The sequence below is a fragment of the Anabas testudineus genome, chromosome 24 (assembly GCF_900324465.2).
Source record: "Anabas testudineus chromosome 24, fAnaTes1.2, whole genome shotgun sequence".
Taxonomy (NCBI): Eukaryota; Metazoa; Chordata; class Actinopteri; order Anabantiformes; family Anabantidae; genus Anabas; species Anabas testudineus.
The window spans coordinates 9,207,623-9,222,778 of record NC_046632.1 but is presented as its reverse complement, the minus strand read 5'-3'; the positions used below and the strand labels follow the sequence as shown (position 1 = coordinate 9,222,778).

Sequence of the window (15,156 nt, the reverse complement as noted above, 5' to 3'; positions counted from 1 at the left end):
TCTCTTAGGAACAATGTTACGTTATGCACATAGCAGACCTACTTACACATGAATGTTGTCAGCCAACATCTTGAACCTGCTGACATCAAACTGTTACATAAGCAGTTTTTTAGAGTAATTCAAATAATAATTTTGAAGGTTAATTTAAACAAGCCTATAGAACAAGTCCATGTCTAATGCCAAGTGACTAGAAGTCACTTTTCAGGACTCCCAACATGGCTGAACCCCTCCCTTAACATGATCAAAGGGCTAATTAGACAGAGTAATTTAAATAAAAAGTGTAAATCTGGAGGCCTTAACAGCTCAAACCACTATAGGTGGTAATATTTTAAAGGTAATATTTTATTAACTAATATTATATCTATATATAAGCCTCCAGTGAAAGCAGGGTGAGGGAGTGCTTGAGAAAGCTGAGTGGATCCCAAGTCCCATGCTGGCAAGTTTTATATTGTAGACTATTGGTTACCTTGCTTTCTTGGATAAATGACATACATAAAGCAATGAAGCTAACCCTTAATTGCACTTAAATAGCACACCAGTATTCTTAATTCTACTGTATGTGATGCTTTTTAACTTCCTGTGTGGAGTTGCATGCACGGTGTACATGCAGTAAAAGCAATCGGAGGCAACACGCCATGCTCTTGTCTCAATATTGAAGTTGGATTAGCTTAGCCTGCCTCTCACTGTGCTGTTATGCAGTCAATCAGAATGACACCAATTATATATGTCACATGACCACAAGAGACCGCAAATGGACACTCTGAGAGGAGCCCATCCATCAGCTCTGTCTACAGGGGCTGACTGTAGAAAGACACTGAACAAAGTCTTCGCAGAAAGAAGCACTCACCCTTTCACCAGGACCTTTTACACAAATGGGCGAAATATCAATTATGATAATGGTTGTCCAGGGCACTTCAGTTATTTTTTTTCAAATCTTGCAAGCTTTATATTCATTTCTTCTTCTCACTGATTACGAATGATAATTTTGATGAAAATGATAAATAATTGATAAAAAAATTATTGATAAAACATCAGGCTTGTTAGTTTGCTGTTTTGAATCACGTTTTACAAAATAACAACAAAAATGACTTTTCAAATGCAATTTATTTTAATTGTATGGTACATTCAGTGAAGTTAATAACCTCTGTGCCACAGAGAATTATGTATTTTCGTACTGATAAACATTGTTGAATGGTAGTAGAGTCTGTCCTAATACATAAAATTTGTGCTACATCCCACGAAGATTCGTTCCATTTGCTATAGAAATCTTTTATTTATATAATGCATGAATGTTTCCTGATGGATGAATCATGAAGATGTCTACAGTATGTGGTTAGTCATCATCCAGTTTTGCTCCTTACATCCAGCACTAAAATACTACCATGCAGGTAACAGTACATTGGTTATTGCAAGTTAAACATTCAAAATGAACATGAGAAAATGCATCAGTACTTCCTAGCGCTTCATAAAAGTACAACACTAACTAGAAAGATATATAACTTATGGACCAGTCTTTGGACTGTGGAAGAAGACGCGGCACAATCTTGCATCCTCCATACAGGGTGTGTCAATCTGCTGACAGGTTCGACCAGAACACACAGAAATCAACAGTACAGGTGCATATATGACGGTTTGAAGTCATCACTGGAGCAGTGACAGATTCTATCAGGTCCTACGTTTACAGGCTTTCATTAGTGCCTGGTTCTGTCTGAGGCTCTGAGGCAGTAGGTAATGCCACATTTAATTTTGCATATAAGCTATACAAACCTTCCACATGTGCAGTATAGACATTCAAGTTTTTCATACAACAGTTGTGCATAGCCTTTGAAATGCTAGAATAAAGTGCTTGTGTTTCTTTAGTGCTTGATTGAACCTTCAGATTGAAATGAATCTTGAGAAATCCTTTTGCATTCTTACGTCCATGTCTCTCTATCAGTTCTCCTGCAGCTTTGCAGCCACAGTCAAGTTATGATTAAATTGTTTTCACTCCAGGCTTGTACCTTCTTCTTGACTGTTGATTTCAGTCTCAGAATCTTCAACATCAGCATAAGCACCATCCTCAGATTCTGCATTGATCAGAGTATCGAGTGGGATTAACGTCGCTTCCTCAGCCGCTCTGTTAGCTGCCGCTAGTTTGTCTCTCTCGCTTGGACCAATATCTTGCTCTCCATCGTCAGTTTCTCCCTCCGCTCCGTCTGAATCTTCCTCGGCCTCGTCTTCTCCATCAGCTGAATACTCCTGGATTCTATTCCAGTCTCCATTTAGTGCCTCAGTGTCCTCTTCCTCCTTTTCAGAGGTTTCAACGTTGTCTTTAGCGTTACCATGACTTTCATTTCGGATGTCAATGCACTCACATTGTGTTGTCTCCGTCTGTCCATCAGCATCTTCATCTACATCTCCTTCTTCTTCGTTTTCTGATATATCCTCCTCATCCTCATCTGGCTTCAGCTCCATCACATCATCAGGGCCTTCCGTTTCAGCATTAGTCTCTTCTTGATGCTTCTCAGTTATTTCAGTTTCCTCACGCATTTGACTAGTCGCAGCTTCTCTGGCAGTCTTCTCCAAAACCTCTTCATCTTCTCCTCCTGAAAACTGTTGTATCTCATCTTGTGCAGATTCATCCTCTGTGGTTGCATCCACTTCTCCCTGAGCCTGTCCAACCTCTTCTTCTGCGGATTCACCTTCTCCTCCAGATTCCTGTTCACCATCACTTTCAGTAATCTCATTCTCTAGTTTTTCAGCTTCCCCTGACTCCTCTGCTGCTGTTTCAGGTTCTTCAGTCTCATCTCCTGTTGTCGCAGCCTCTGTGCAGTCTCTTTCAGCAGGTTCCTCCCCTTCGTTTTCAGCCTCTTCAGATTCGTTATCAGTTGTTTCACCCTCTTCTGGTCCCCTCATTGTGAGATACAGCATCCTCTTCCTCATCCTTACCTTCCTCTTGAACATCTTCAGTGACACTGCTTACTGCACTTTCTTCAAAGGCTTCGGTCTCTTGAAGCTTTTCATCTGGTGCCATTTCCCCATGGTCCTCCTCGCTTAATGTCTCATTTTCATCTGTAGCCACTTCATCCTCTTCTGCTGTTTCATCTACACTCTCACTTTCAGACTTGACATTGGAATATTCTTCACCAGACTCATTTTCATTTGTAACTTTTGATGTGTCCTCTTCTCCTACCGTCTCATTTACATCTGTTGTTGCGTTGCTTACTGATTTATTTTCATCTGTGCCTGATACATAACTGTCCTCCTCTGATTCATTCTCAGTCCCAGCTTCGGAGCTTTCGTCTCTTGCAGACTCAGGACCAGCCTCTGTTTCGTTGCACTCGTTCATGACTTCTTCGCCAGCTGTGGTTTCCTCCATTTTCTCTTCATTTGATTCATCGCCTCTGCTGATTTCCTCCTCACACGAACTTTCTTTCTCTACGGCTGTGTCGGTCTTGGTATCATCCTCATCTGTGGTAACAACTTCTTCTTCAATGGCAACCTCGTCTGCGTTATTATTCTCCTCTGCACTTTCTTTATCATTTGTGGTGACGTCCGAGCCTTCTGCGCAATCGTCTTCACTACCAGCAGCAGTTTCTTCCGCACTTTCGCCTACATCCACAGCCTCTTCATCAGAATCATGTTCAGTTGTGTCTGCCACGTCTTCTGCTGCATTTTCCTCATCAGCCGTGGTGGTTTCGTCAGCTTCTTCCTTTATTTCATCCTCACTTGTGACAGCAATCTCCTTTTCTTCGGCAGTCTCATCTTCAGTTATTTCTTGCTCATCTGATTCATTGGCACTGGTGGCTTGAATCTCTTCTTCCACAGCTGCATCGGATTTGTGTTCAGTTGTTGCAACGTCGTCCTTATCCTCTTCTGCTCCACTGTTACCATCAGCTTCATCTCTACTTGTGAGAGCACTTTCTTCGTTCGCAGCACTTTCACTCTCAGCTGTTGCTGCAGTTTCATCTTCATCGTTTGTGGCAGCAGTTTCTTCTCCATCTTCATCTATCCGTGCTCCCGCACCCTCATCCTTGTCAGATTCATCCTCAGTCGCAGCTGCATCAGACTCTGCAGCAGCATTTTCATCGTCAGCTTTGGTTTCTTCTTCATCTTCACTTGTGACATCCATGTCTTTTTCTGCAGCCGTGTCATCTTCCCTTGTTGCTACTGCGTCCGCTTCCTTTGACAGTTCATCATCTGTGGCATCATTTTTCTCTGCAGATTTATCTTGATTTGTTTTGGCATCTTCCTCAAAATCATTAGCACTAGTGACAGCAGCCTCTTCTTTGTCGGATTCATTTTCCGTTGTAGCTGCCACAGAGTTCTCCTCTGCTGCAAGTTCATCTTCAGCAGTCGTTTCCTTTCCTTTTGCTACAGTCATCTCATCTTCAGTTTCTGCTTCTTCAGCCGGTTGTTTTGCTGCTGTGTCACTGTTGTCATGGGCAGACTCCTCTGCACTAGTGGAAGCAACTTCTTCTTCATCAGAGTCTGTCTCTTCTTCTGCAGCCTCTTCTTTGTTGGCTTCATCTTGACTTGTGGCAACCATATGGCTCTTTTCAGCATTTTCATTTTCAGCTGTGGTGTCTTCATCGTCCTCTTCTTTAACTTCCTCACTTGTGAAATCAGTCTCCTTTTCTGACTCATGCTCATCTTCAGATATTGCTTTTTCAGCTGATTCCTCTAACAAATCATCCGTTGCAGAATATTTCTCCTCTGTAGTTCCGTCTTCATCTCCAGTAACATCTCTTGCAGAATCATTTTCAATGCCAGCACCACTCTCTACAGCTTCCTCATTGTCAGACTCATTTTCAGTCATGGCTACTGTCTTTTCTTCTGCGAATTCATCTTCAGCAGCGTCTTCCTTCGATTCATCTTTATTTGTGATAGCAATCTCTTGTTCTGCTACAATCTCATCGTCTGTTGTGGTTTCTTCAGCTGCTTCCCTTGATAAGTCGTTAGCTGTGGTTGCGTCATCATTCTCTTTTGCAGAATCATCTGAACACATGGAAGAAAGCTCAACGTCGCCATTCGTCGTTCCTTCTTTCTCAGCCTCCTCTTTATCAGATTCATGTTCGCTTGGGTGTGCTGCATCTTCACCCTCTGATGTGGTGGCCTCAGCCGCCCCTTGCTTCACTTCATCGTCACTGCTGACAGCGATCTCTTCCTCGTCATCATCTGCCACAGTCTCCTCTTCACCTTCAGCAGTCTCACTCTTTCTTTCATGTTCACCTGTGATGTCAGTCTCTTTGTCTACAGCAATCTCATTGTCAGATGTTTCTTCGTCATCTTTGTCATTGTTCTCATCTGCTTCAATATCAGGAATCTCTTCTTCATTGTCATTTATCTCGGCTTTCATGGCCACCTCTTTGTCAGATTCATCTACAGTTGTAGCTGCTGCAGAAATCTCTTCTATTTTCTTTATTGTCAACAATCCCTGATTTGCTTCTTGCTTATTAGGTTTCTGTTTCGTTATGGCTGCCTCAGTAGACTCGTCTGCTAATATTTCGTCTGCACCTTCCGTAGATTCACCTTCATCTGCTTCATCCAGCTCCTTTGGCAGTACATCTTCTGTGGCACTGGCACTGTTCTCTGTAGTTTTGTTTTCATCTTCATTTGGTACGACTTCCAAGCTCTCTGCAGGATCATCTGTACTCATGTCGGCGATTTCCACAACCTCGTCTTTGTCAGATTGGAGTTCAGCTGCTGTGACTACAGCAGTCTCTGCAGTCTCTTCTGCTGCATGTTCATCTTCACCTGTGGTGGACTCAGCAGCCTCTTCCTCTAATATGTCGTCAACTGTGTCTGCAGATGCATCCTTAGAGTCTTCTTCTGATGGTTCTTTTTCAGAAATACCTTCTGCTATGTCCACATTTTCTACTATCGGTTCATTTTCATCATTGACTACTTCTCTGTCGTCATCTGCTTTACTTATCTCTTCATTATTATCCACTTCCTCTTCTTCTTCTTTATTTTCTGAACCACCTCCTTGACCTGCATGTTGACACACATCTTCTGCTTCCTTTTCATCACCTTCGTCACCTTCACTGCCGTGGTATATTTCATCCTCTTCCACCTCTCTCACAGCTTTGGCAATAGCTGTTTCTACAAGCGTTGCAGCTTCTGTTGTTTCAGTATCGTTTTCCGAATGAGATGCACAGGTGGCTTCCTGTGTAATGTGAGGATCACTGTTCTTCATCACCAGAATCCTCTTTAGATCAAACTCCATTACAACAGGTGCGATGTTCGTAACTTCTGCATGAAGCGGCGGCCTAGCTGTCATTTTTTTCTTAATGCAGGAATCACATGGACAGTATTCAGCATCATTCTCACTGCGCGGGTCACTGTAAGATGTACCTGTTGCTGAATCATCACTTTTCTCTGCCTGTGGATCAACCGATTGTTTGAGCTTAATCTTTAACCTCTGTCTTCTCTCCTCTGTTTGTGTCGTCGAAGCTCGGGACAGTGTTTCTTTAGGGGGTCTCGGTAGGCCTGCCAGACCTTGGATTTTCCCCAGCTCTCGGTCTATACTCTTTTGGATTCTTTTGTGGACTTCAGTTTCAAGTTCGCTTATCATCACGTCAAGCTGCTCGTTATCATCCAAGTTCCACCGGACTTTGAACTCTCTCATTGCGTTGATATAATGTGTCATAAACTGCTTTTCTATTTTAGTTAATAAGGTTAAAACCCAAACAGGATCAGGATCTTGAGAAATCCTTTTGGCTAGCTGGGCTCTTTGAACAAGGGGAGGACTCTCAGATCTGTTGTCGTCTTGACATTCACTTTCAACTCCTCTTGGGCATTTTTTGGCATTGCCGTCATTTTCAGAGCTCTTGTTTGACGTGGGTGGTGTTTCAAGTAGTTCTCTTGGACTGTCACTGCTTCTGATTGTTTCATCTGTTGCTGGATCATCTTCCTTTTGTTTTTCTTCTTCTTGTCTCTCATGTGTCCAGTGGTCTCCTTCTTCTTCCTCGCAAACTTCTTGTATTTCCCTTAAAATCGTTGCGCTGGTATGTGGTTGAGTCACATCACAATTCACACCGTCACTGCTTTTCACTCCGTCACTACTTTTCCCAGAGCCCGTGGAGCCACTGTTGACATCCACACCAGAGGATGATGTATGATTGAATTCGTCGTCCACAGAATGGTGATGATTTTTCTTCGAGACCTGCTCTTCCTCTGGAGGGTCACAAAGCCAAAGAGACTGAAGAATGTTCATTAGTTCTTGGTATCGTTCACCCCTCTCGTTTGCATTTTTAGGATCATGGTCTATTAACTGCAGCTTCACGAGACAATCTAAAAGACCTCTAGCTGAAGTGCTCAGTTTGCGTCCATACACTGGAGATACTTCTGGTAAACTGTTACACCTGTCAAGCTTTGGATTTAGAAGTACTTTCATCACCTGTACAGAAGAGTGGAATATTTTTGCAGCATCAGCATCATTATCTTCATTTGGTGCCTCTGGATTTGTGTGACAGTCATTATTGGGGCCACTGTTCATCGAAACTCCTTCATTTGTGTCTTTTGGATTCTCAGCTGCAGAATCGTTGCTATTTTCCATTTCCTCTGTTGAGGGACTAGTTTTTTCTGCCTCACTATTTTCATTAAATTCCTCCATGTCATATAAATCACCATCTGCTGGTATTGTTTTGAGCCATTCATTTACGACCTCGGTGGGAGATGCATTTGGTAGACTAGAAGGGACCAGCTCAAAGTCATCTGTGGTGCTGTGTCTGCATGCGCTGCTTGTGTTATCAGGGACACTTTTACCAAGGTCTGTAGCTTCCAATGGATCATTTACTGTCCCTTTTCCTCCATCTGCTGGAACCTCACACATCTCTTTGAGAACATCTGAACTGGACAGAGTCTGTGACAAATCACTTTCATTTGACTTTGCAGGACCAATCAGATGACATTTATTTCCTCTTGGTGGTGTTTCACCCTGACATGTTTCTAATTTAGGTTCAGCACTCTGCTGCTCTGCAGCATTTGCGGTGTCTTTCCTGCTTCTCCTAGAGTGACAGCTCCTCTTATCAACCCGATCTTGTTGTTTTGCTTCCTCGTGTAAATTACTTGTAGTTGTACACTCAGTATTCACAGCTTCCTCTACATTTTCTTTAGAAACACTACACTGTGGCTCAGCAGGAACATCAACAGCCATCAACATTTCACACTGCTCTTTATTTTCCACGGCTCCAACAGTGGAAATATCCGTTGCTTTGGATTTTCGAGATTTCGTGGAGCGATCTGACTTGACAGATAAAGCACTCCGGGTCCGCCCTTCACTTTTCTTTGAATGTGCTGAAACCTTAGACTTTAATGAAACGACTGTAGGTGTCCGCTCTTCAGTTTTTTCAACTGTCACAGAAGGAACGTCAGACCTGATTGACATTTCTGATTCAGTTGCTGCAGACACAGGGCTAATTGTTCTCTCCTCACACTCACTAGTATTTTCATCGGCCACGACCTCAGAGACTTTCGATTTTTCTGATATATTTGATATTTCTGACATGACACTTGATATTCTTTCATCATTTGCATCATTGGGAGAATCCAAACATTCAATAACAGGGATTTCTGGAGTTGTTAATTTGTGTGATTTTGTTGACCTGTTAGAGTTTTCTGATTTGGTTGACATGGCACCATTTTTAAAATTTTTGTTTTTAGTCCTTTCACCGGGGGTGAGCGCAGAAACACCGGACTTCATGGTCCTTGCAGAAGTGTTTGACTTCACTGACAATACACTGGTTGACCCATCTGCGTGTTCTGTCTCCTCGGTATGTGTTTCATCTGTCTGTTCAGAAACCTTTGATTTCCCTGACCTCATTGATAGCTCTGACTTTGTTGATTTAAATGACTGAGCACTTTGTGTCCTATCTTCAGTGTCTCTGTCTTCACTTCCAGCATCATCTTCATTGCATTCATGTTGAAATGAGTGAGAAGCTTTTTCGGTGTCTTCTTCAGTGTTAGTAACATCAGCACCATCTTCAGCGGGAACCTCACACACGTTGGATTTCTTTGACACCCCTGTAGCATTTGACTGTCCAGATTTTGTCGACTTGATGGACATACCGCTTGGTGCTCGTTCCACATTCTCCTGATGACTTTCTTTACCTGGCGCGTTAGAGGCTTTTGACTTACTACTCTTGGCAGATCTGACTGATTTAGCAGATGACGTGCTTGATGGTCTTTTGGCACTTTCCTCAATTGCCGCATGCTCCTCTGAAGGAACTTCACATGCTGTTGTACTCCTTGATGATACAGAAATATTGCTAATGCTTGAAGACCTCTCTTCACTTTCTTCTTCCAGACAACCTTTTTCAGATGTGCCCGAAGCACATGACTTTGCTGACATCGCACATCGCTCCACAGTTTCTTCTTCATTTGGACTATTATCTTTGAAAGTCACAGATTTTTCAGTGACATTTGATTTGACTGATTTAATTGAAACGCAGCTTGGTGCTTTCTCTACTTTTTCTTCTTCAGCACTTCCTTCACCTGGAAACGCACCCACTGACCTCTGAGATAGTGTTGACATAGCACTTTCTGCTCTCTTGTCCTGTTCTGTGACACATTCTTCAGCTGGAACCTCTGAGATGTTTGACTTACTTGATTTCACAGACATGGCTGACAATGCACTCTGCGATCTCTCTTGAATTTCCTCTTCACCATTCCCTTCGTCAGAAATGCCACTAGTTTTGTCCAGTCCAGAACAAATTTCACAATCATCTGATTTAGTAGATTTTGCAGAAGCATGTGACTTTGCCGATTTAGCTGACAAGGCGCCAGAGGCTTGAGACTTTGTAGATCTTTCAGAAACGTGTGACTGGACTGATTTGGCTGACATACTACTTTGGACTCTCTCTTCATTTTGTTCTTGTTGTTCAGGTGGAACATCATCACAACATTTGGACTTTTTTGACCTGGCAGAGATGTTTGATTGAGCAGACTGAGCTGACATTGAGCTCAGTCTCCCTTTGTTCTCTGCATCAGCAATTTCAGTGCTGTGTTCAGAAGGGAAACCAGAAGCTTTTGATTTCTGTGATACATCTGAAACGTGTGACCTGACTGATTTTGTTGATTTTAATGACGTGTGGCTTGAAGCTCTTTCCTCATTTTCTTCTGCTGGGGTACCCAAGACTTTTGACTCATTTGACTTTGCAGACATTGCACTCTCTGCTCTGTCTTGTGTTTCTTCATCATCACTCCCTCCAGCAGTATTAGTTTCAGGAGGAACATTAGATGTATTTGATTTCATAGATTGTCCAGAAGCATGTGATTTAGGCCTGACAATATTTCCTTTAGCTGGAATATGTGCTGAACATTTTGACCTTTTTGAGTTTGCGGAAACATTTGACTTCAGGGAATGAACTGACATTGAACTTGCTGATCTGCTTTCATTGTGTTCCTCTTCCTTTTCAGAAGTATCAGCATGAGTAACGTGCTCAGAAGGAATGTCTGACGCTTTTGATTTCTTAGACACTACTGATGCATATGACTTTACTGATTTCACAGATCTGACAGACACATTGCTTGAAGCTCTATTTTCATTCTGCTCCTGATCAGATGTGTTTTCTCCGGCTGGACCAGCCAGTCCTTTTGACTTAGTAGATGTCACAGAAATCACAGACTTTGCACTTTGCGCTCTGTCTTGAGTGTCCTCCCCACCATTTCCTTCATCGTTCAATCCAGTTTTGCCGGAACAGACATCAGAAGCAACTGATCTGATCGACTTTGTGGAAGTATGCGACTTTGCCGATTTAGTTGAGATAGCACTGGGTGCTCTCTCTGCGAACTTAATAGACATTTCTGAGAAACACGACTCGACCGATTTGGTGGACATGCTGCTTGCGGCTCTTTCTTCAGCTTGCTTTTCGTCATTTTCTTCATCAGAGGTCTCAGAGCTCTCTTTAGCTGGCACATCAGCAGAGCATTGTGACTTTTCAGATCTGGCAGAAATATTTGACTTGGCAGTTTTTGCTGACATTACACTCTGTGCCCTCTCTTGAGATTCCTCTCCGCCTTCATGACCTTCATCAGGAACACCAGCAGAGTTGGCAGAATGAACATCAGATGTTGTTTTGATTTGCGATTTTGAAGAAGCACGTGACTTTGCTGATTTACCTGACAAAGCACTGAGTGCTCTCTCTGCAGACTTAATAGATATTTCAGAAACATGTGATTTGGCTGACATGCTGCTGGCTGCTCTCTTCTCGTTCTCTCCAGCATGTTCTTCAGCATCACTGGGCTTTGTCTTATTAGATTTGGCAGAAATATTTGACCGTGTCGATTTGGCAGATTTGGCTGATATATTTGAACGTGCTGATTTCACTGACAGTGCACTACAGCCCCTCTCTTCCTCATATTCAGTAATATTTTCTCTTTCTGAACCTTCACAGCGTTTTGATTTATCTGATCCTGCTGATATATTTGATTTGGCTGATTTTTGTGACGTGCAGCTTTGTGATCTCTCGCTGGTTTCCTGCTCAGTGTCTCCTTCTTCACAAACATCAGTACTTTTAGGAAGAACTTGAGAAGCCTTTGATTTTGTAGATATTCCAGAAACATTTGATCTGACAGATTTTGCTGACATTGCACTCTGTGCTCTTTCTGCTATTTCCTCATCATTTTTTCCCTCAGACCCATTTTCAGGGACTTTTGATATTTCAGATGATTTTGAAGTGACTGATATTTCCGACATGGCACTAGATGCTCTTGCTTCAGGATCATCATATTTGTTGGAGCTTGGTGTTTCTTCATCATTACAACTTGCTGCACGTTCTTCACTTTGTTGAATAGCATTTCCATCTTCATGATTATCACTTTCTTTAGATATAGGAGATTTAGCAGAAATATCTGACGTCATCGACTTTGCTGATTTCACTGATATTTCGCTGTCACACTTCTTTGACTTTCTAGATGCTGCAGATACATTTGACTTGACAGACCGAGCTGACGTTGCACTCGATGCTCTTTCACGGTCTTTACTTTCAGCCTGTTTCTCCTCAGCTGAAAGATCAGAAACTATTGATTGTTCACATGCATTTGACTTTTCTGACATGGTGCTATCTGCTCTATGTTGATTTTCCTCTGCATTTATTTCTTTATGTTCCACTTTATTGGAGGTTTTAGATTTTCTGGACCTTGTAGATGTGTTTGATTGTACAGATTTAATTGACATGGTACTTTGGGCTCGCGCCAAAGTTTCCACAATCTCTGCCTCACTCTCAGTTTTGTTTGATGACACTCCAGACAAAGCACTAGGTGATCTCGTAGCTGGGTCTTGTATTTCCTCAGCACTTTGTTGAACATCAATTTCAGAGATTTTAGACTTTGCAGATTTTGCTGACAGGGCACTAGTCACTCTCTCTGTAGTATCTTCCTCAGAACTTTCTTTATTCTGAAATCTTGATGTTTTTGAATGTGTTGATCTTGCAGAGGTAGCTGATTTGGATGACATGACACTTGGCACTCTGTCTTGATCTCCTTGAGCCTCTTCAGTTTCCTCTCCTTCCTCAGAATTTTCATCTGCATCTTTTGACTTTATTGACACAGGCGAATGCACACTCTGTTCAGATTTACCCTCTGAACTGTCTTCACATGCAGCTTCAGAGGTTTTAGGTTTTGTTGAAACATTTGACTTCTCTGAAATCGCACTTTCTGCTCTCTGTGGAGTTTCATTCTCATTTTCCTCAGCTACATTGCCTTCCTCTGCAGATGCTTCAGATGCTCCTAAATTTAATTGTGCAGACCTGTTTGAACTACCTGACATGACACTGGATGTCCTTTGTTCAGTTTCTTTCTCATCTTGTTCTTCATCTGGGAGAAACGACACTCTTGATCCTTTTGATTTAACAGAAGCTTTAGATTTTGATGACATTGAACTTAAAGCTCTTTCTTCATCTTCCCCTGGTTTACATTGTTCTCGTGTTAATTCTGACTTCACTGATTTTCCAGATTTACAGGATTTGACAGACGAGCTACTTAACGGTCTTTCTTGTGTTTCCTTGACATCCAGTGTTATTTCTTCAGCCATAACATCTGAAGTGCAGCATTTGGATTGTGTTGAGGCATTTGAATGAACTGACATGGCACTTTTCGATCGGTCCCCCTCCACATCTTCACACTGTGTATTCTGTATTTCATCAGCTCCTCCAGAGGCATTTGATTTGACAGACATGGCACTTGATTGATCTCTTTGCATCTCTCCTTCTCCTTCTCCTTCTCCTTCAGCTTGGCCCTTTATTTGTCTTTTTGGATCATCCTCAGATACTCTGCAATGACAGGCGTGTGCGGTTTTAGTTTTCCTTGACTTGCTAGACTGCGCTGAAGCATTAGATGCTCTAGCTGAGTGGCCTGAGGATAAATGGATATGTGATCCTTCATCCATCACTGGATTTGTACTGGTCTCATCCCTTTCAGATTTCTGAGAAGATGCTCTTGATACACTTGGTGGCAAATCATCATCCTCATCATTTTTATCCTCCTCATGGTCTGTTACTATTTGAGAGGAAGCACTGAAAACAGACCCTGCTTGCTCTTCTTGGTCTGTTTGAGCAGTTTTGATGTTGACCAGTTGATCAGTTGGGAAATTATCAACAGCCTCACAGCTGTCCTGTGGAGTAGACTGTGTGTTGCACTTTGGTGAACAAGTCACACTCCTGATGGTGCAGTACTCTACAGTCTCAGCTGCCTCAACAGCCTGGCTCACATGAGTTTCTGCTTCCACCCCTTGTTCTGTATGCTCTTCGCTTGACCTAGACACAGTTTTCCTTTTAACCACAGTCTTTCTAGAGACCTTTGTATGTGAGGATGTGCTTGAGCTGGAGGTTTGAATGCAGCTCCTTGCTCCGTGTATCCCTGGGATGTTTTTCCAGATGTCATATTCCTGGCAATGACTACAGCAGTGAGGACAGTGAGGCTCCTCTGTATGTCCTCTATAGTGGCTTGTCATGTAAGCCCCGTCTTGTTCACTGGGCGAGACATTTTCAGATTCTGAATAACTAACATGTGCAAGACATGGGTTTTTCTGTCCTTGCAGGTACTCCGAGGTCTTGCTTGTCATCTTTTTTACTTCTGTTGACCAGTGTATTGTTTCGTCATTTTGCAACCGGAATCTCACTTTCATTTCCATAGACAAGCTCCCATCTTTATTAACACGCACCCGCTTCTCTATGTCATCATCTCTGATTACATCACCAGAGGTTGGACAGGTACTCGCATTATCCAAAGAGTCAGTTCTGTCTTGTAATAACTTATCAGATGACACAGACTGACGGTTTGATCTGTCAGATTCCAGTTTTGGATTAGTGACAGTTTTGCTAGTTGGAAGTTCTTGGTTTACTGTTGAGACTGGAAAGAAACAGGAGTAAAAAGACAAAAGACAGAAATAAGTTATGAAACAAAAAGCTTAGAGATTATGTAAAAATAGCAGTTATATAATATATATAAGTGCTTCTTATATAATATAGCACACTAATATAATTACTTGGTGTTCTTATCTCAGAATTTGATTAATACAAAAAGATCATTACTGGGGTATGAAACAAGACTAGATTAGTACAAGCTTCTTACCATCATGTCCTTCAGTGCAACCACTGGAGCGTGACCTTAAATTTATTTTTGGAAGTTTGTCATCAGATGTTTTTCGAAAGTTCTCTACAATGGACGGGTGAGAAGGCTCACGTCCCACACAGACAATGACACGGGGACACTGCATAAGACTTTGAACACTGTCAATCTGAAAGGAAAGATCAGAAATCAGTTAACAGCAAGTTGGTTAAGTGAACACAATTACACTAAAAGGTGAGGGATTACAGGCGTGTTCTATATAAAACCATTTGGTTTGAAAGTTGGGGAAGTGCTACAATTTGAAGTAGATGGAGAATCTCATGCATGAAACACATTTTCTTTATTACAGACGCAACAGTCTGTACAGTGCAGGTATGAGTGAACTGAATGCACATCACATTAGGAAGTAGAATCGGGTGTTGGTGACACTTATGTCACCACGGGTTCTTATGGTTTAAAGGGAAAATTGTTCAATTTCAAAACCTTTAACGTGTTTCAAATTATTTTAATAACAGGAACACACCTAAGAAACAAGTGTTTTGGTTGCGTCAAGGTAATGCCCTGCCTTTTGTGCAACTGAGTGTTCCAGTGCTCTGCAGAAGAAGG

The 15,156-nt window shown here is 42.1% G+C and overlaps 1 protein-coding gene across 1 annotated transcript; it reads right to left on the bottom strand.

Annotated features, from left to right (window-relative positions):
* Positions 1 to 1,983: 1,983 nt before the first annotated feature.
* On the bottom strand, positions 1,984 to 9,334 carry LOC113149617 (titin). The gene is made up of 3 exons (XM_026341827.1): positions 6,215 to 9,334; positions 2,963 to 6,148; positions 1,984 to 2,928 (listed from the first exon to the last, which is right to left on the bottom strand). The coding sequence occupies exons 1-3, from the start codon at positions 9,332 to 9,334 to the stop codon at positions 1,984 to 1,986; spliced, it is 7,251 nt and encodes a 2,416-aa protein (XP_026197612.1).
* Positions 9,335 to 15,156: the final 5,822 nt, after the last annotated feature.

What these genes read in the sequence shown, in the direction of transcription:
- LOC113149617 (XM_026341827.1), bottom strand. Translation starts at nt 9,334, where the DNA reads ATGTCAGCAAAGTCATGTGCTTCGGGCACATCTGAAAAAGGTTGTCTG. An exon ending in AAGTTACGAACATCGCACCT is followed by an intron (nt 6,149 to 6,214) that starts GTTGTAATGGAG and finishes CACATTACACAG; the next exon opens with GAAGCCACCTGTGCATCTCA. An exon ending in AAGCCTTTGAAGAAAGTGCA is followed by an intron (nt 2,929 to 2,962) that starts GTAAGCAGTGTC and finishes TTCAAGAGGAAG; the next exon opens with GTAAGGATGAGGAAGAGGAT.